The 19,346-nt window shown below is 39.9% G+C and overlaps 1 protein-coding gene and 1 long non-coding RNA gene across 2 annotated transcripts in view; one reads left to right on the forward strand and one right to left on the reverse strand.

Annotated features, from left to right (window-relative positions):
* The window catches only part of LOC124413791, an 83,065-nt gene extending 64,233 nt beyond the window's left edge, over window positions 1-18,832 (forward strand). The window contains exons 5-13 of the mRNA XM_046894563.1: window positions 14,555-15,112; window positions 15,197-15,294; window positions 15,393-15,495; window positions 15,585-15,936; window positions 16,019-16,132; window positions 16,221-16,382; window positions 16,536-16,730; window positions 17,289-17,605; window positions 18,130-18,832. Coding sequence (XP_046750519.1) covers window positions 14,555-15,112; window positions 15,197-15,294; window positions 15,393-15,495; window positions 15,585-15,936; window positions 16,019-16,132; window positions 16,221-16,382; window positions 16,536-16,730; window positions 17,289-17,605; window positions 18,130-18,341 — 2,111 coding nt within the window. The 3' untranslated portion in view covers window positions 18,342-18,832. The remainder of the gene's footprint in view (window positions 1-14,554; window positions 15,113-15,196; window positions 15,295-15,392; window positions 15,496-15,584; window positions 15,937-16,018; window positions 16,133-16,220; window positions 16,383-16,535; window positions 16,731-17,288; window positions 17,606-18,129) is intronic.
* Window positions 10,612-12,883, reverse strand: LOC124413792. The gene is made up of 4 exons (XR_006929904.1): window positions 12,873-12,883; window positions 12,544-12,842; window positions 11,326-11,457; window positions 10,612-10,822 (listed from the first exon to the last, which is right to left on the reverse strand). It is a non-coding gene; the product is annotated as an uncharacterized LOC124413792 (long non-coding RNA).
* Window positions 18,833-19,346: the final 514 nt, after the last annotated feature.

The raw sequence follows: 19,346 nt of genomic DNA on the forward strand, positions 1-19,346 counted from the left end.
TTTTGGCGAAAATTTCGACGACTTTGAAAAGTGCTGCAATTAATTCTTTAGGGTACTATTCCGACGTGATTTTGCGAGAGGAATCGATTAATCGCAGTCCCGATACGCTGCGAGCAACACCTGCAAAGTTACAGCCGAAAAACTGCAGATTTTCATCGTCATTTCTCCGCTGCTGGTCCTAGGCTATTTTTCATGTGTTTTCTGAGTTCCTGGGCGTCGAATTAGTCTAAAAAGCGTCATACGGATCGATTCCCAGACAAAAGATTTTTCGGCCAAAAAAAATCCAAGGCTAACCCCTTTGCATTTTTGGCGAAAATTTCGACGACTTTGAAAAGTGCTGCAATTAATTCTTTAGGGTACTATTCCGACGTGATTTTGCGAGAGGAATCGATTAATCGCAGTCCCGATACGCTGCGAGCAACACCTGCAAAGTTACAGCCGAAAAACTGCAGATTTTCATCGTCATTTCTCCGCTGCTGGTCCTAGGCTATTTTTCATGTGTTTTCTGAGTTCCTGGGCGTCGAATTAGTCTAAGAAGCGTCATACGGATCGATTCCCAGACAAAAGATTTTTCGGCCAAAAAAAATCCAAGGCTAACCCCTTTGCATTTTTGGCGAAAATTTCGACGACTTTGAAAAGTGCTGCAATTAATTCTTTAGGGTACTATTCCGACGTGATTTTGCGAGAGGAATCGATTAATCGCAGTCCCGATACGCTGCGAGCAACACCTGCAAAGTTACAGCCGAAAAACTGCAGATTTTCATCGTCATTTCTCCGCTGCTGGTCCTAGGCTATTTTTCATGTGTTTTCTGAGTTCCTGGGCGTCGAATTAGTCTAAAAAGCGTCATACGGATCGATTCCCAGACAAAAGATTTTTCGGCCAAAAAAAATCCAAGGCTAACCCCTTTGCATTTTTGGCGAAAATTTCGACGACTTTGAAAAGTGCTGCAATTAATTCTTTAGGGTACTATTCCGACGTGATTTTGCGAGAGGAATCGATTAATCGCAGTCCCGATACGCTGCGAGCAACACCTGCAAAGTTACAGCCGAAAAACTGCAGATTTTCATCGTCATTTCTCCGCTGCTGGTCCTAGGCTATTTTTCATGTGTTTTCTGAGTTCCTGGGCGTCGAATTAGTCTAAAAAGCGTCATACGGATCGATTCCCAGACAAAAGATTTTTCGGCCAAAAAAAATCCAAGGCTAACCCCTTTGCATTTTTGGCGAAAATTTCGACGACTTTGAAAAGTGCTGCAATTAATTCTTTAGGGTACTATTCCGACGTGATTTTGCGATAGGAATCGATTAATCGCAGTCCCGATACGCTGCGAGCAACACCTGCAAAGTTACAGCCGAAAAACTGCAGATTTTCATCGTCATTTCTCCGCTGCTGGTCCTAGGCTATTTTTCATGTGTTTTCTGAGTTCCTGGGCGTCGAATTAGTCTAAAAAGCGTCATACGGATCGATTCCCAGACAAAAGATTTTTCGGCCAAAAAAAATCCAAGGCTAACCCCTTTGCATTTTTGGCGAAAATTTCGACGACTTTGAAAAGTGCTGCAATTAATTCTTTAGGGTACTATTCCGACGTGATTTTGCGAGAGGAATCGATTAATCGCAGTCCCGATACGCTGCGAGCAACACCTGCAAAGTTACAGCCGAAAAACTGCAGATTTTCATCGTCATTTCTCCGCTGCTGGTCCTAGGCTATTTTTCATGTGTTTTCTGAGTTCCTGGGCGTCGAATTAGTCTAAGAAGCGTCATACGGATCGATTCCCAGACAAAAGATTTTTCGGCCAAAAAAAATCCAAGGCTAACCCCTTTGCATTTTTGGCGAAAATTTCGACGACTTTGAAAAGTGCTGCAATTAATTCTTTAGGGTACTATTCCGACGTGATTTTGCGAGAGGAATCGATTAATCGCAGTCCCGATACGCTGCGAGCAACACCTGCAAAGTTACAGCCGAAAAACTGCAGATTTTCATCGTCATTTCTCCGCTGCTGGTCCTAGGCTATTTTTCATGTGTTTTCTGAGTTCCTGGGCGTCGAATTAGTCTAAAAAGCGTCATACGGATCGATTCCCAGACAAAAGATTTTTCGGCCAAAAAAAATCCAAGGCTAACCCCTTTGCATTTTTGGCGAAAATTTCGACGACTTTGAAAAGTGCTGCAATTAATTCTTTAGGGTACTATTCCGACGTGATTTTGCGAGAGGAATCGATTAATCGCAGTCCCGATACGCTGCGAGCAACACCTGCAAAGTTACAGCCGAAAAACTGCAGATTTTCATCGTCATTTCTCCGCTGCTGGTCCTAGGCTATTTTTCATGTGTTTTCTGAGTTCCTGGGCGTCGAATTAGTCTAAAAAGCGTCATACGGATCGATTCCCAGACAAAAGATTTTTCGGCCAAAAAAAATCCAAGGCTAACCCCTTTGCATTTTTGGCGAAAATTTCGACGACTTTGAAAAGTGCTGCAATTAATTCTTTAGGGTACTATTCCGACGTGATTTTGCGAGAGGAATCGATTAATCGCAGTCCCGATACGCTGCGAGCAACACCTGCAAAGTTACAGCCGAAAAACTGCAGATTTTCATCGTCATTTCTCCGCTGCTGGTCCTAGGCTATTTTTCATGTGTTTTCTGAGTTCCTGGGCGTCGAATTAGTCTAAAAAGCGTCATACGGATCGATTCCCAGACAAAAGATTTTTCGGCCAAAAAAAATCCAAGGCTAACCCCTTTGCATTTTTGGCGAAAATTTCGACGACTTTGAAAAGTGCTGCAATTAATTCTTTAGGGTACTATTCCGACGTGATTTTGCGAGAGGAATCGATTAATCGCAGTCCCGATACGCTGCGAGCAACACCTGCAAAGTTACAGCCGAAAAACTGCAGATTTTCATCGTCATTTCTCCGCTGCTGGTCCTAGGCTATTTTTCATGTGTTTTCTGAGTTCCTGGGCGTCGAATTAGTCTAAAAAGCGTCATACGGATCGATTCCCAGACAAAAGATTTTTCGGCCAAAAAAAATCCAAGGCTAACCCCTTTGCATTTTTGGCGAAAATTTCGACGACTTTGAAAAGTGCTGCAATTAATTCTTTAGGGTACTATTCCGACGTGATTTTGCGAGAGGAATCGATTAATCGCAGTCCCGATACGCTGCGAGCAACACCTGCAAAGTTACAGCCGAAAAACTGCAGATTTTCATCGTCATTTCTCCGCTGCTGGTCCTAGGCTATTTTTCATGTGTTTTCTGAGTTCCTGGGCGTCGAATTAGTCTAAGAAGCGTCATACGGATCGATTCCCAGACAAAAGATTTTTCGGCCAAAAAAAATCCAAGGCTAACCCCTTTGCATTTTTGGCGAAAATTTCGACGACTTTGAAAAGTGCTGCAATTAATTCTTTAGGGTACTATTCCGACGTGATTTTGCGAGAGGAATCGATTAATCGCAGTCCCGATACGCTGCGAGCAACACCTGCAAAGTTACAGCCGAAAAACTGCAGATTTTCATCGTCATTTCTCCGCTGCTGGTCCTAGGCTATTTTTCATGTGTTTTCTGAGTTCCTGGGCGTCGAATTAGTCTAAAAAGCGTCATACGGATCGATTCCCAGACAAAAGATTTTTCGGCCAAAAAAAATCCAAGGCTAACCCCTTTGCATTTTTGGCGAAAATTTCGACGACTTTGAAAAGTGCTGCAATTAATTCTTTAGGGTACTATTCCGACGTGATTTTGCGAGAGGAATCGATTAATCGCAGTCCCGATACGCTGCGAGCAACACCTGCAAAGTTACAGCCGAAAAACTGCAGATTTTCATCGTCATTTCTCCGCTGCTGGTCCTAGGCTATTTTTCATGTGTTTTCTGAGTTCCTGGGCGTCGAATTAGTCTGAAAAGCGTCATACGGATCGATTCCCAGACAAAAGATTTTTCGGCCAAAAAAAATCCAAGGCTAACCCCTTTGCATTTTTGGCGAAAATTTCGACGACTTTGAAAAGTGCTGCAATTAATTCTTTAGGGTACTATTCCGACGTGATTTTGCGAGAGGAATCGATTAATCGCAGTCCCGATACGCTGCGAGCAACACCTGCAAAGTTACAGCCGAAAAACTGCAGATTTTCATCGTCATTTCTCCGCTGCTGGTCCTAGGCTATTTTTCATGTGTTTTCTGAGTTCCTGGGCGTCGAATTAGTCTGAAAAGCGTCATACGGATCGATTCCCAGACAAAAGATTTTTCGGCCAAAAAAAATCCAAGGCTAACCCCTTTGCATTTTTGGCGAAAATTTCGACGACTTTGAAAAGTGCTGCAATTAATTCTTTAGGGTACTATTCCGACGTGATTTTGCGAGAGGAATCGATTAATCGCAGTCCCGATACGCTGCGAGCAACACCTGCAAAGTTACAGCCGAAAAACTGCAGATTTTCATCGTCATTTCTCCGCTGCTGGTCCTAGGCTATTTTTCATGTGTTTTCTGAGTTCCTGGGCGTCGAATTAGTCTAAAAAGCGTCATACGGATCGATTCCCAGACAAAAGATTCTTCGGCCAAAAAAAATCCAAGGCTAACCCCTTCGCATTTTTGGCGAAAATTTCGACGACTTTGAAAAGTGCTGCAATTAATTCTTTAGGGTACTATTCCGACGTGATTTTGCGAGAGGAATCGATTAATCGCAGTCCCGATACGCTGCGAGCAACACCTGCAAAGTTACAGCCGAAAAACTGCAGATTTTCATCGTCATTTCTCCGCTGCTGGTCCTAGGCTATTTTTCATGTGTTTTCTGAGTTCCTGGGCGTCGAATTAGTCTAAAAAGCGTCATACGGATCGATTCCCAGACAAAAGATTTTTCGGCCAAAAAAAATCCAAGGCTAACCCCTTTGCATTTTTGGCGAAAATTTCGACGACTTTGAAAAGTGCTGCAATTAATTCTTTAGGGTACTATTCCGACGTGATTTTGCGAGAGGAATCGATTAATCGCAGTCCCGAAACGCTGCGAGCAACACCTGCAAAGTTACAGCCGAAAAACTGCAGATTTTCATCGTCATTTCTCCGCTGCTGGTCCTAGGCTATTTTTCATGTGTTTTCTGAGTTCCTGGGCGTCGAATTAGTCTAAAAAGCGTCATACGGATCGATTCCCAGACAAAAGATTTTTCGGCCAAAAAAAATCCAAGGCTAACCCCTTTGCATTTTTGGCGAAAATTTCGACGACTTTGGAAAGTGCTGCAATTAATTCTTTAGGGTACTATTCCGACGTGATTTTGCGAGAGGAATCGATTAATCGCAGTCCCGATACGCTGCGAGCAACACCTGCAAAGTTACAGCCGAAAAACTGCAGATTTTCATCGTCATTTCTCCGCTGCTGGTCCTAGGCTATTTTTCATGTGTTTTCTGAGTTCCTGGGCGTCGAATTAGTCTAAAAAGCGTCATACGGATCGATTCCCAGACAAAAGATTTTTCGGCCAAAAAAAATCCAAGGCTAACCCCTTTGCATTTTTGGCGAAAATTTCGACGACTTTGAAAAGTGCTGCAATTAATTCTTTAGGGTACTATTCCGACGTGATTTTGCGAGAGGAATCGATTAATCGCAGTCCCGAAACGCTGCGAGCAACACCTGCAAAGTTACAGCCGAAAAACTGCAGATTTTCATCGTCATTTCTCCGCTGCTGGTCCTAGGCTATTTTTCATGTGTTTTCTGAGTTCCTGGGCGTCGAATTAGTCTAAAAAGCGTCATACGGATCGATTCCCAGACAAAAGATTTTTCGGCCAAAAAAAATCCAAGGCTAACCCCTTTGCATTTTTGGCGAAAATTTCGACGACTTTGAAAAGTGCTGCAATTAATTCTTTAGGGTACTATTCCGACGTGATTTTGCGAGAGGAATCGATTAATCGCAGTCCCGAAACGCTGCGAGCAACACCTGCAAAGTTACAGCCGAAAAACTGCAGATTTTCATCGTCATTTCTCCGCTGCTGGTCCTAGGCTATTTTTCATGTGTTTTCTGAGTTCCTGGGCGTCGAATTAGTCTAAAAAGCGTCATACGGATCGATTCCCAGACAAAAGATTTTTCGGCCAAAAAAAATCCAAGGCTAACCCCTTTGCATTTTTGGCGAAAATTTCGACGACTTTGAAAAGTGCTGCAATTAATTCTTTAGGGTACTATTCCGACGTGATTTTGCGAGAGGAATCGATTAATCGCAGTCCCGAAACGCTGCGAGCAACACCTGCAAAGTTACAGCCGAAAAACTGCAGATTTTCATCGTCATTTCTCCGCTGCTGGTCCTAGGCTATTTTTCATGTGTTTTCTGAGTTCCTGGGCGTCGAATTAGTCTAAGAAGCGTCATACGGATCGATTCCCAGACAAAAGATTTTTCGGCCAAAAAAAATCCAAGGCTAACCCCTTTGCATTTTTGGCGAAAATTTCGACGACTTTGAAAAGTGCTGCAATTAATTCTTTAGGGTACTATTCCGACGTGATTTTGCGAGAGGAATCGATTAATCGCAGTCCCGATACGCTGCGAGCAACACCTGCAAAGTTACAGCCGAAAAACTGCAGATTTTCATCGTCATTTCTCCGCTGCTGGTCCTAGGCTATTTTTCATGTGTTTTCTGAGTTCCTGGGCGTCGAATTAGTCTAAAAAGCGTCATACGGATCGATTCCCAGACAAAAGATTTTTCGGCCAAAAAAAATCCAAGGCTAACCCCTTTGCATTTTTGGCGAAAATTTCGACGACTTTGAAAAGTGTTGCAATTAATTCTTTAGGGTACTATTCCGACGTGATTTTGCGATAGGAATCGATTAATCGCAGTCCCGATACGCTGCGAGCAACACCTGCAAAGTTACAGCCGAAAAACTGCGGATTTTCATCGTCATTTCTCCGCTGCTGGTCTGAGGCTATTTTTCATGTGTTTTCTGAGTTCCTGGGCGTCGAATTAGTCTAAAAAGCGTCATACGGATCGATTCCCAGACAAAAGATTTTTCGGCCAAAAAAAATCCAAGGCTAACCCCTTTGCATTTTTGGCGAAAATTTCGACGACTTTGAAAAGTGCTGCAATTAATTCTTTAGGGTACTATTCCGACGTGATTTTGCGAGAGGAATCGATTAATCGCAGTCCCGATACGCTGCGAGCAACACCTGCAAAGTTACAGCCGAAAAACTGCAGATTTTCATCGTCATTTCTCCGCTGCTGGTCCTAGGCTATTTTTCATGTGTTTTCTGAGTTCCTGGGCGTCGAATTAGTCTAAAAAGCGTCATACGGATCGATTCCCAGACAAAAGATTTTTCGGCCAAAAAAAATCCAAGGCTAACCCCTTTGCATTTTTGGCGAAAATTTCGACGACTTTGAAAAGTGCTGCAATTAATTCTTTAGGGTACTATTCCGACGTGATTTTGCGAGAGGAATCGATTAATCGCAGTCCCGATACGCTGCGAGCAACACCTGCAAAGTTACAGCCGAAAAACTGCAGATTTTCATCGTCATTTCTCCGCTGCTGGTCCTAGGCTATTTTTCATGTGTTTTCTGAGTTCCTGGGCGTCGAATTAGTCTGAAAAGCGTCATACGGATCGATTCCCAGACAAAAGATTTTTCGGCCAAAAAAAATCCAAGGCTAACCCCTTTGCATTTTTGGCGAAAATTTCGACGACTTTGAAAAGTGCTGCAATTAATTCTTTAGGGTACTATTCCGACGTGATTTTGCGAGAGGAATCGATTAATCGCAGTCCCGATACGCTGCGAGCAACACCTGCAAAGTTACAGCCGAAAAACTGCAGATTTTCATCGTCATTTCTCCGCTGCTGGTCCTAGGCTATTTTTCATGTGTTTTCTGAGTTCCTGGGCGTCGAATTAGTCTAAAAAGCGTCATACGGATCGATTCCCAGACAAAAGATTTTTCGGCCAAAAAAAATCCAAGGCTAACCCCTTTGCATTTTTGGCGAAAATTTCGACGACTTTGAAAAGTGCTGCAATTAATTCTTTAGGGTACTATTCCGACGTGATTTTGCGAGAGGAATCGATTAATCGCAGTCCCGATACGCTGCGAGCATCACCTGCAAAGTTACAGCCGAAAAACTGCAGATTTTCATCGTCATTTCTCCGCTGCTGGTCCTAGGCTATTTTTCATGTGTTTTCTGAGTTCCTGGGCGTCGAATTAGTCTAAGAAGCGTCATACGGATCGATTCCCAGACAAAAGATTTTTCGGCCAAAAAAAATCCAAGGCTAACCCCTTTGCATTTTTGGCGAAAATTTCGACGACTTTGGAAAGTGCTGCAATTAATTCTTTAGGGTACTATTCCGACGTGATTTTGCGAGAGGAATCGATTAATCGCAGTCCCGATACGCTGCGAGCAACACCTGCAAAGTTACAGCCGAAAAACTGCAGATTTTCATCGTCATTTCTTCGCTGCTGGTCCTAGGCTATTTTTCATGTGTTTTCTGAGTTCCTGGGCGTCGAATTAGTCTAAAAAGCGTCATACGGATCGATTCCCAGACAAAAGATTTTTCGGCCAAAAAAAATCCAAGGCTAACCCCTTTGCATTTTTGGCGAAAATTTCGACGACTTTGAAAAGTGCTGCAATTAATTCTTTAGGGTACTATTCCGACGTGATTTTGCGAGAGGAATCGATTAATCGCAGTCCCGAAACGCTGCGAGCAACACCTGCAAAGTTACAGCCGAAAAACTGCAGATTTTCATCGTCATTTCTCCGCTGCTGGTCCTAGGCTATTTTTCATGTGTTTTCTGAGTTCCTGGGCGTCGAATTAGTCTAAAAAGCGTCATACGAATCGATTGCCAGACAAAAGCTTCCACGACTAAAAAAAACCTTAGCCTAATCCCATTGGATGTCTGATGAAAAGGTTGACGATTCATGATGAAGCTGGAATCAGCTTGCCGAAGCATTATATTCACGTTCATATGCGAGACGAATCGATTGCCGACGGTCTCGACCTCTTGGGACTAACAGACTCAATGGAACAGCTCAAAAATATTAAATATGCTTAACGTTGTTTATAAATATGGGGCAGGAACATGAAGAATTCATAAATCCAAATAGGCACAGAGTTTCGTTTTAATTGATTTCCAGCATATTCATCACTTATCCATCCTACTTACTACTTCTTATACAAGTGTCCGTGTGTCAGTGTATAGTACATGAAAAAGTTGCCAAATCATATTCAAGCGAACGAAAAAAAATTATGAAAAATGATAGAACGTATATAATTCAATAATAAAGCTGTCTATTATATCGAGATTAAGGAGTAAAGTACATATCAACTGAAGCAGGATCTGTGAAGTTGTATATGAGACTGTACTTAATATAGTTAGTTAGTATATGATAAGTTCCCCCCTGTGCACAGGTGCAATGCATCTTCGCAGGATGCGATATGTACAATATTGCCTCGTATAATGTATTTCGAATTAGAATAAGTAAATCATCAAATTCCCATTCGTTTTGTTTGTATTTCCTCAGCCGGTGGTCCTACGCTCTTTATTGTGTCCTCTCTTCGTCGGTCCTACGCTTTTTTCCGTGTCCTTTTTGCATTGATCCTACGCTCGGTTTCGTGTTCTGTCTGCGTTGCTGAATGACGGATTGATCGAATTATTCCTTGCCCAAGATCATATGAGCCTTAGAACTTGCACAAAATCTCATCTGAGTTGGCAGTGAAATTAGGAAGATGCAGAGAAAAGCTATTTTTGGATTCCCAAGCTGAATGTCATTTTGATGAGATTCATGTCCCGTTCAAAGTTGTACGTTTCGTGCTGTTTGTCCATACGTGTGTAAGGCATGTTGTGTTAACATTGGTTTAAATATACAGCTTTCAATGACAGACAGCAGATCGATCATCGACTTTGACACAAAAAAATTCATTCATGGCATGGCAGCATTGCACATGCAGTATTTCCTGACACTTTGCGTCCGCATGCATAAATCGTTATCATCAGAAAATCGATTATTTATTGTCTAGTTGATTTTATAACGTGGGAGAATATCTTTGGTTCGCGTGAGATTAGAAACTCTGGTGTGAATCATGTTTTAAAGCCACTTAGAGTCGACGTGCCTTATGTAAATACCATCCTTTTGGTTCTAAATTTTTCGCCCTACTGATTAGTGATGAGGTTTGTCTCTCTCCGTGACAAAGTCACTCTGCTGACCATGACGGTCATGACACAGTGCGTGACACAGACGAGCACAAAGTAATATTATAGATGTGTTGAATGATCAGCACAAGAGTCACGCGCTACATGTACCAAGTAAAAGTTTGTACGTGTTACGCGTGACCATGACCACCTAATCACGACGATGACCACGATCTTCACAATCAACTTTCCACCAATATCGTGTTCGTACTTATTTATGCATAATGGATACGGATTGCTACGCGTAATTCGTTGAAAATAAAATTCCTAAAATTTCGGAAAGGCCGAAGCGGAAATTAGGAAATCGATATTCAATATTTTGTGTACCAAATTTACGTGATCGGCTTACTTTGATGAATTTTTATTAACTTATATCGTGTATGTAGTAGATCAATTATCGCGGCTATTAAATTTCGAGGAAACAATTGATCATCGATATAAACGACGCAAGGAGATGGAATTAAATTTTTCAAGTAATAGCAATACTAACAACCAGTAATTTTAGTTTTCTGCAATTACCGACTGGATTCAGACCGCGATCCATTTGAACGAGTCGGTAAGTGTAGAAAACTGTACCTTCAGGCCCATTTCGCCCACCGAATATATCGCGCATGCGTATTTAGTCGGTATTGGAAATCCTTACCTTATAGATCAACAGGAAGCAAAAAGATCCACCTTCTCCCAAAATTAGCCTCAGCTTCAGGCCTGTATCTAGAAATTAATTACATATGTTCATATATATGACGTAAGTCCCTATATTGTATGGCGTTAACACTGCAGATGGGCAATATAAACGAGGTGAATTATTTTTCAGATATTTTTTTATTTCTGGACGGTGCTGAATATCATGAAAATTCACGCAATGTTTTTTGACAAATGTTTAAAGCTGCCTGTATCAAAGCTGGACAAACTTATCTTTTGCGATGGTCAATTGCTCAACTCGGAAGGGGTTTGATCTGATATATTATTAATGGAAGGGTCATACATTACTGAAAATGTAACAATTAAGGCAAATGTTTCGTTTCAAATAAACGGATGAAACAAAATGGCTCCTTAGAAAGATGTGGACAACTTCATTGGAACTAACAATGTGTAAGATTCAACTAATATCTGAGGCCAAAATCACTCTACACATGTACTTATTGCCAGTGCAGTGAACTGATCGTGATAAAAATGAAAACGAGTTTGATTAAAATTTATATACTATACTATACCGTTAGTATTCCCAAGCTTGCATACTTCTGTGAGCCTCATCTGGTTTTTAATCCGGTTAGCCTCAAGTTGCGTGGGATGGGACGTCTCGCATTCCCATGATATTATAGTCAGCGAAAGCAATTCAATTTTGCCTGCACAATGGAATAATTATGCTTCAGAGCAAGCTTATGCCATACTTTTTTTCTTCATATGTATGGTATACTCCAAGTACATACGTAATAGAAATGGACACCTAACGCCCACCTGGAAACTCACACACATTAGACCATGACTATAAGCATGAAGAGTGAAATTTATTTACCAGAAATTAAAACTCAGTTTGCTTTTTAACACTTTCTTTATTCTGATTATAATCGTTTCTAAAACGGCGGAATCGCACTTACGTGCAAATAGTTGCACCTCATATACTACACAGCGTGTGCAAGAGAGAGTTTTTACATCAAATACCTATACCTTTAACAAAGTAATCGATTTACCTGCTAATCATTCACGTGTAAAGTTATGTAAATTGAGTTACGGAATTAGCATAAAAATTATTAGCATATGATGATGATGATGTTGGTACCTTCACATACATTCGTGTACCTTTATTATATGGTATCCTTACACTAATCTTGTACCAATAATCAGTTGCAAAAATTCATGCTTTACATTCTAGAATGCACTGGAGAAGTTGTGACTTGAAAAAATCAAAGATTATAAACAAAAAAAAAAAAAAAAAAAATTCTGGTGCAGGAAAAACCAATGTTCCCTACTGTCAGAGGTGGCTGAGCAAGTACTGATACGAATACGTACAACACGAATCACGTTGTAGTGTTCGTATATGTATAACTTGAGTAGAGAGACGAAGTGAAAGCGCGCGATATCGCGTTCTCAGTCGATTCTGAGCCTCGAAGCTAAACGTGCGTCGTGCCGGTCCTGAGGTTTTAACATTCAAGTTACACAGTAAGGTATTCAAGTCGCGTCCTCGGAGGCTAGCGCGACGCAAGACTGGGACAAGGCTGGTTGTCAAATTAATGAAAAGAAATTGAAACGTTGTGCGTGATGAGTTGATAATTTCGTAATGAGGGAAAGCTTAAAGACATTGTCTCGGAGGCCGAATACTCAGGGTAAGTTCCTCCTTGGATAAAATCGAACTCCTACTTGCGGATACTATCGTATACACCATGTATATATAATATATATATATATATATATATATATGTGGATTCATATACCTGCATCCACACGATGTAGTCTGAGGTGTGGTGAGATCATGCCGTGAGTTAACCTTGAGATTCGTTTCAAGTCGCTGTCAGCCTTGGTACCGGATCGGTATTGCTGCTTGGTTCCCAAGAGAGAAAATTCATCCTCACTAATTCGGATCGTGATGCAGGCCTTTTGAAGGATGAACAATTCGAATGCGGCCTAATTCAGTTGAGACTTTTGCTTCCTGTTAGAGACGAACTAAGAGAGGTGCAAGAGTTGTCCTGTTACGTTACCGAAGGTCTTTTACTTCCTCATTTAATTTTATAGACTGCACGTTCAATTTCATCGCTTTTCAAACTACGACGATCGCTTTCAATTAAACTGGTATTTTATGATGACCAGGTCACGTGACCGCTCGTTTATTTATCATTGGTATCCGGTAAAGGACCTTGTCAAGAGGTCTCGCTTGATTCCGCATGGACATTAATATAATACGGCGTAACATTATAATTCTTTCCGGATAGCTCAGATCAATGGTAGAACTTAATGTGACGTCTTTGACTGGATTTCATTATAGTATTTTATAATCAATGCTGTTAAGTGTAACTTGTTAATCTGTGAACGTAACTGCCTCTTACAATTACTGAATAATATACAATTCATGTAGTCGAATAATTAGAGACTGACGATTTGGAATTGGAAAAGCAAGTGGAAAGAATTGTAAAAACTGTTTTAGCCCTGTTTAAAATTGATCTACTTTCAATCTACAAATTTTAAATTTCGAGTATTTATAGTATAGCTGTTGAATAGCATGTTTAAAGTATTGTTTTTGCACCGTAACCCAGAAATGACAATGGACCTACAAATGATTGATTTTGTCGCCTGTAAGCTGTTTTCCACGCAGTACAAAGGCTAAAAAAATTGTTCAAAAGATGCGTGCTAGTCGACCTAAAAATGTTAGACTTCTTTCAGACGTATTTCACATGTTATTTGCGGCTTTGTGCCTTGTGAATTTTGCCTCTATTCGCCAGAATTTGCGGCTGTAAAAATTGCTCCCAAGTTGATTGTTGCCTGTGGTTACCAAGTCCTCAAAAATGGATATTTAATTCTTTTTTCACTTGAAGGAAATATGCGCGTAAAAAAAAAATGGTGCTGTCTAAGTTTACAATTAGCATATGTAAAGTTGTCGGCTATATATATCGTCTCACAATCTCAATATTATAAGATCTTTTGCTTTTCAGCATATTCATTGGTGTATAATCGTTAGCTACATTCAGTAGAATATATCCACCGTTCCGTGACGTAGTTTGCAACATGCAAAGAACTGGGATGCGATACCCAAACCTGTATAGCGTTCGAAAATATCAGGAAATTGTAACTTATTATGCTTACTTTCCACTTGAAATCGCTGACCACGATGGCAAGATGAAAAGTAATTTTGATTCGATCTAATAATAAGTGCATTTTCTAGTCTATTCAGATATTCCTAAGCATACCTATATAACTAAATATGTTGTAGGCAACGTTGCAGAACACAAACTATTGAAGACAGTTTTATGATTAGTAGAGTGAAGAATTGTTGAAGCTATATGACTTCTTTCATTTTTTACTAATGCAATTGAATTTCAAGCTGAATGTCGTTGCGATTTCATATTCAACGAAATTCAATTTAACTATACGAAAGTGGAGTGTTCGCTATAAAATATGTATAGTACGTTCTAGGTATAATGGACATAGTACTGTATAGTAAGTCTATATAACAAGCTAACTTAATTCGATGCTTCAAGTATCGTCCAAGGGTGTGTACTTAACTAACACTTACTTAATCCTCATGCTTTTGTAAATATTGTTTGACTTTCTTTCCGACTTTTAGACTAAGGAGTACTATTTTTCTGTCTTGCTTATTGGATAAGATTTCCTCGTATCATTCTCGATTCAATAACTCTATTCATAAATTAACATCCCTGTGTTAGGTAATTATACAGATAAATTGTTTACTTCTCTCAGTGGATAATCCTGGTTATAATATTTTTCAATCAGACTCAGGATCCGATAACAGCAACTACGAGTCTCTCTATTCGTCGCAACTCGATGACTTTAGTTCGGACTCAGAAACCGAGAAAGAAAATCCAGAAGAGAATGGTTTTTCTCCGGATAGAGATGACGTTTACTTGGAAGCACCTTCTCGGCCAACGCCACCGCCGCCAAGAGAGGCAAGTCTGACACAAACTTTGGGCCGAAGAATGAAGTTGTTGCGCCGTACCTGGAGCCTCACTAAAGGGAGTTTGGGAAGGATTCGCAAAAAAAGTGCTGGCGAGCATGAAACCATTTACAGTGAAACCATCCCGAAGGATCCGAGTGCTGGAAACCAAGTCGGTACCAATACTGCGGATCACAAAAAGTACTTCAGCTTCAAAAAACATTTTCGCAAGAGCGTAATGGGGCTGTCAACCTTCTACTTGGACAACAATGAGAATAAATTTAACGTAACTTATGCCAATGATAAGGAGAAAATTTATAGCAATGGGAATTGGTCGAGTGGTGAATCCAAGAGCTGGCAAGACGATGACTCTGTACAGTCCCAAAACAGTAATACAGGTGTGTAATAATTAGCGGGAACCTTCAAATTTTTTGGATTATCTTTAAACGTTGATGAGATTTTTTATTTACCTCAAATTACAGACCGATGTAGTCTTCTCGCCGAAGAACCTCTCTATCAATTTTATGCTGCTGCCGCTGCCAGAGTTGCCTTCGAATCTGACTCCGACGGCTATGAAGAGGTAAATTGTATTTCAATTTCATTTCTGATGACTAACAGTTTCGCTCGAACTTCGCTTTGGAAGTGATCGAAAAGTTCTCATCTTTGTCTTCTTCGCAGGTCGAAGGTCTAATTCCAACACAAGCGACCACTGATCTCGCAAAACCCGGTCATAGAACCCTTTGGTGTCAAACGCCTCAAGTTGTGAATAACGGTCTTCATCGTGAGTTCCAGTACTACAACTAAATCAAGCTGATTATAATGTGTCAACACTTAGTGGTCCATGTAATTAATCGCATTGTTTAATCGTAGAAAAACTTACGGCCGAAGAGCGGAAACTACAAGAAGCTAAATTTGAGATCCTCACTTCGGAAGCCTCGTATTTGAGTTCACTGCGCGTTCTTGAAGAAGAATTTGTAAAGAATGCTGAATTGAATTCAGGAATCTTGTCCACGACGGAAAAAGAGAAACTTTTTGGTGGGGTTCCTGGCATTCGAAAAGCTTCTGAAAGGTTATTGGCTGATCTTGAAAATGTTTGGATGGATGATCCAATGATGTATGGCTTACCAGATGTCTTGTTCAAACATGCAAAGAGGTCCTGCAATGTCTATGTGCAGTACTGCTCCAATCAAGTCACCATTGATACAACTCTAAAAGAGTTGAGGTAAGTTGATTCTGATTGTGAGACCAAAAAATGCCAGAGTCTGATCGAACTAGTTATTTGTAATATTACTTCTTACTTACAGGGGAAGAAAGGGTTCCAAATTTCTAGATATTCTATTTCGTATTGAAACACATCCTGCCTGTCAGAGTTTATCGCTACATTCCTTTCTTATGTTGCCCATGCAACGAGTTACAAGGTACTGAATACAGTGATTGACGTTAACATTATAAGTGTATTAATGAATGAAACACACGATTAATTACCGTCATTTTTGCATATCGTAGACTGCCTTTGTTAGCTGACGCAGTCTTGACTAAACTGGGAACTGATCATCCTGAGCGCACTTTGTGGGAAAATGTTTTAGCCAGCTTGAGCAGGGTGGTAACAGAGTGCAACGAAGGGGCGAGAGCTGCGGGAAGACAAGTTGAAATGGAAGCATTAGCAAGGTATGCGAAATGATGTTGAACTGATTTTAATTAAGTGTAGTAATGGCGTAATTTTCAGTAATTACGGTAATTCATCGTACAATGTTGAACTATGAAAGTTCGACACAATGTTGAACAATCATTCAAAATTCAATGTTGTTATCCTCGTTTCAGAAAGCTGGAGTATTCGCCGAAGTTAACACCAATAACATTAAGGGACAGATATTTAATCAGAAGCGGTCCAGTCATTCAACTCTCGCCTAAAACAGACGGTGATTACAAGTTGACTTTCGGAAAGAGACTCACTAAGACTTCGTTGCATCTTTTCTTGCTGGTGGACTACCTTTTGGTTACCAAACCGAAATTAAGGTGATAGAATAATAGATGAATAGATTTATAAATTAATCTACCGATGTCTCTAATGGTATACTGCTTAAAAAGTACACATAATCCACTGGAAGTTTATTAGAACTGAAAAACATTTTACTGAATTGAATAATCTAACAACTTGATTTTAGTCGATGACATTCAGATATGCTCAAAACGGTTGGTCATAAAATTTACCGCCATTTCGGGCCTTGATTTGATCTATAGTTTGTTACTCTAAAATAATGTGAAATCTGTAAAGAAACTATAGTAAATGTACGTTTGTATTAGTCTTTGATATACCAGGCTGAGGCGATTGGAATTTGAAAGTAAGATAATTACATAATTCAAGGTGAAGATGATTTTTCAGTTTTATGTAAATATGAATCGAGAATCATTGCATTAAAATTCAATCCACCCAAATTTATTATCTAATGATTACCTTGGCGATCACAAATTTGGTACAGTCAAGAAAACTAGAGACCAGACTTTTCGGATACAGTGAAGCCTGTGTGCTGTCCAGCTGTTTGATTAATGCTTAAATTTACTTTCTTGATTTAGCTCTCACGATGAAACGTATACGGTGATTGATATATGTAAGAGGAATTTGGTCACAATGGAATCAGTTACGGAAGATTCGCCGTGGGCTGGTCGTCACGCAATGATGTTAACGTTGCTTGAAAATCATATGGGACGTGAAGTGGAATTTGTTTTGACGTGCGAGAGTGACACAGAGCTTATGCGGTGGATGGATGTTATCAGTCCACCAAAATCTAGTCTTATCGGTGAAACGCTGTACGAAAGTTGGGACTGTCCTCAAGTAATGGCGTTGTATTCTTATGCACCAGTGCAACCGGACGAGCTCGCTTTACACCCTGGTAAATTGATGATTTATATGAATAGTTGAAAGTATCATTTGTCTCTGAATTTCTTTCTCAAAGAAACACAAATTTTAGGTCATGTCAGAACTTTTTCAGAGAAATTTTTCGCCTTGCAACAGACGACGTCTTCGAATTTTTGAATTCCGAGGACGCCGTCTAGTATGGCGGTAAATGTACGTCGACTAGGTCGTATTTAATTATAAAAATAGATTTTTAGCGCTTATTTTAATCCACATTGACTTAATGTCACGAAATGAAAGTTTGACGGCTTGCACAATGGCTTCTGTGCCTTGATATTTGTGAAATTTATTCAAATCGATCAGCTCTATCAGTTCTGACGTCATATTGCTAAAACCAAGATGTCGACAAGAGTATGGTTATGAAATATAATTAATTAACTTCTACGCCTTATTTCTTCAAGATAACTTGGTTGCAGCTAATCAACCTTGCGATGTTGGCATAGACATGTTTCTACTTCAGAATCTACGAGCGATTACAATTTTTTGATTTTTACTTTACAGGAGACGTTATAAACGTTCTACGAAAAATGGCGGACGGTTGGAATCACGGAGAAAAACTATTAGACGGCGAGCAGGGTTGGTTCCCCGCAAATTACACAAAAGAAGTAGCCTCTGAACATGTTCGTGCAAGAAATCTCAAGCAAAGACATCGTCTCCTGGCTGTAACCGGGAATTTGCTTCAAAAGAGAGGCAGAAATAGCGTCGCACACTGACTCAATGATGAGAAAAAAAAAAAACATTCCACTTAAATGATTATACTTAATTAATTCTTATATAAATGTATATGCATATGCATACGTTATTGTACAGTAAATACCTGTGATATGTTTGAACAACGGGAGAAAAATTTCATTTGATTTGCCAACTTTGTTCCGGTTGTAAATCGAGACAGAGGTAATAGAATGCAGGAGCATTATCAAATTAAATTATGTAAATCCGATGGCTGTAGGAATTCGTCGACCTTTTGATCAAAGGTGTTTACCGACTAAATATTATACTCGAACCAAGTTTACGCTGAGCAAACACTGCTTTGTAATACTCGAGCTGGAAGGTTGCCAGCACACATATTATTAAAGTACTTGACAATTTGAAAGCTTATACTCTATATATTATAAATGTCGGACTTTAGTGCTCAAATACATAGTTAAATCAAAAAGTTTTACATTGTACATAAAAAAAAATAAAATAATATTTATTTATCGTAGCTAAGTCCTTAACTTGTATCATTCCACCTATCCTACTAATTTACACCATATGTAAATACTAATAATAATTAGTCCAACTAGTAGCATCCGTAAAAATCCAGTACCTGAAATGTATGGCGATTTTTCCTTGCTAGTGGACTGGATTTTCTACAGAAACTCAAAATCGTTAAGAAATACTGAACGTTTAAGAAAGACTGAATCTGGTGATTAGCTAAGCCTACGTAAAGATGTATAAAAATAAGAGAAGAAATTACTTAGAAACCCGTGCTTATCAAAAGTAAGTGAACCTTTATTAATTTTTCAAAAAGTTATAGACATATGCAAATATTCAACATCATTTTTACAATTATAAATTTAGATTTCGTACATATATATTTGTATACCCACAATTGAGGCTCTACATACCTATACCTACGCATATAAGAATCATCTGTTACTAAACTTGGGGCGCGTTCTAGTAAAACGAAGATTTTAGATCCGCATGTGCAAATCTTAATCCTTCGATCATCAGAC

Source organism: Diprion similis, chromosome 13 (genome assembly GCF_021155765.1).
Source record: "Diprion similis isolate iyDipSimi1 chromosome 13, iyDipSimi1.1, whole genome shotgun sequence".
NCBI lineage: Eukaryota > Metazoa > Arthropoda > Insecta > Hymenoptera > Diprionidae > Diprion > Diprion similis.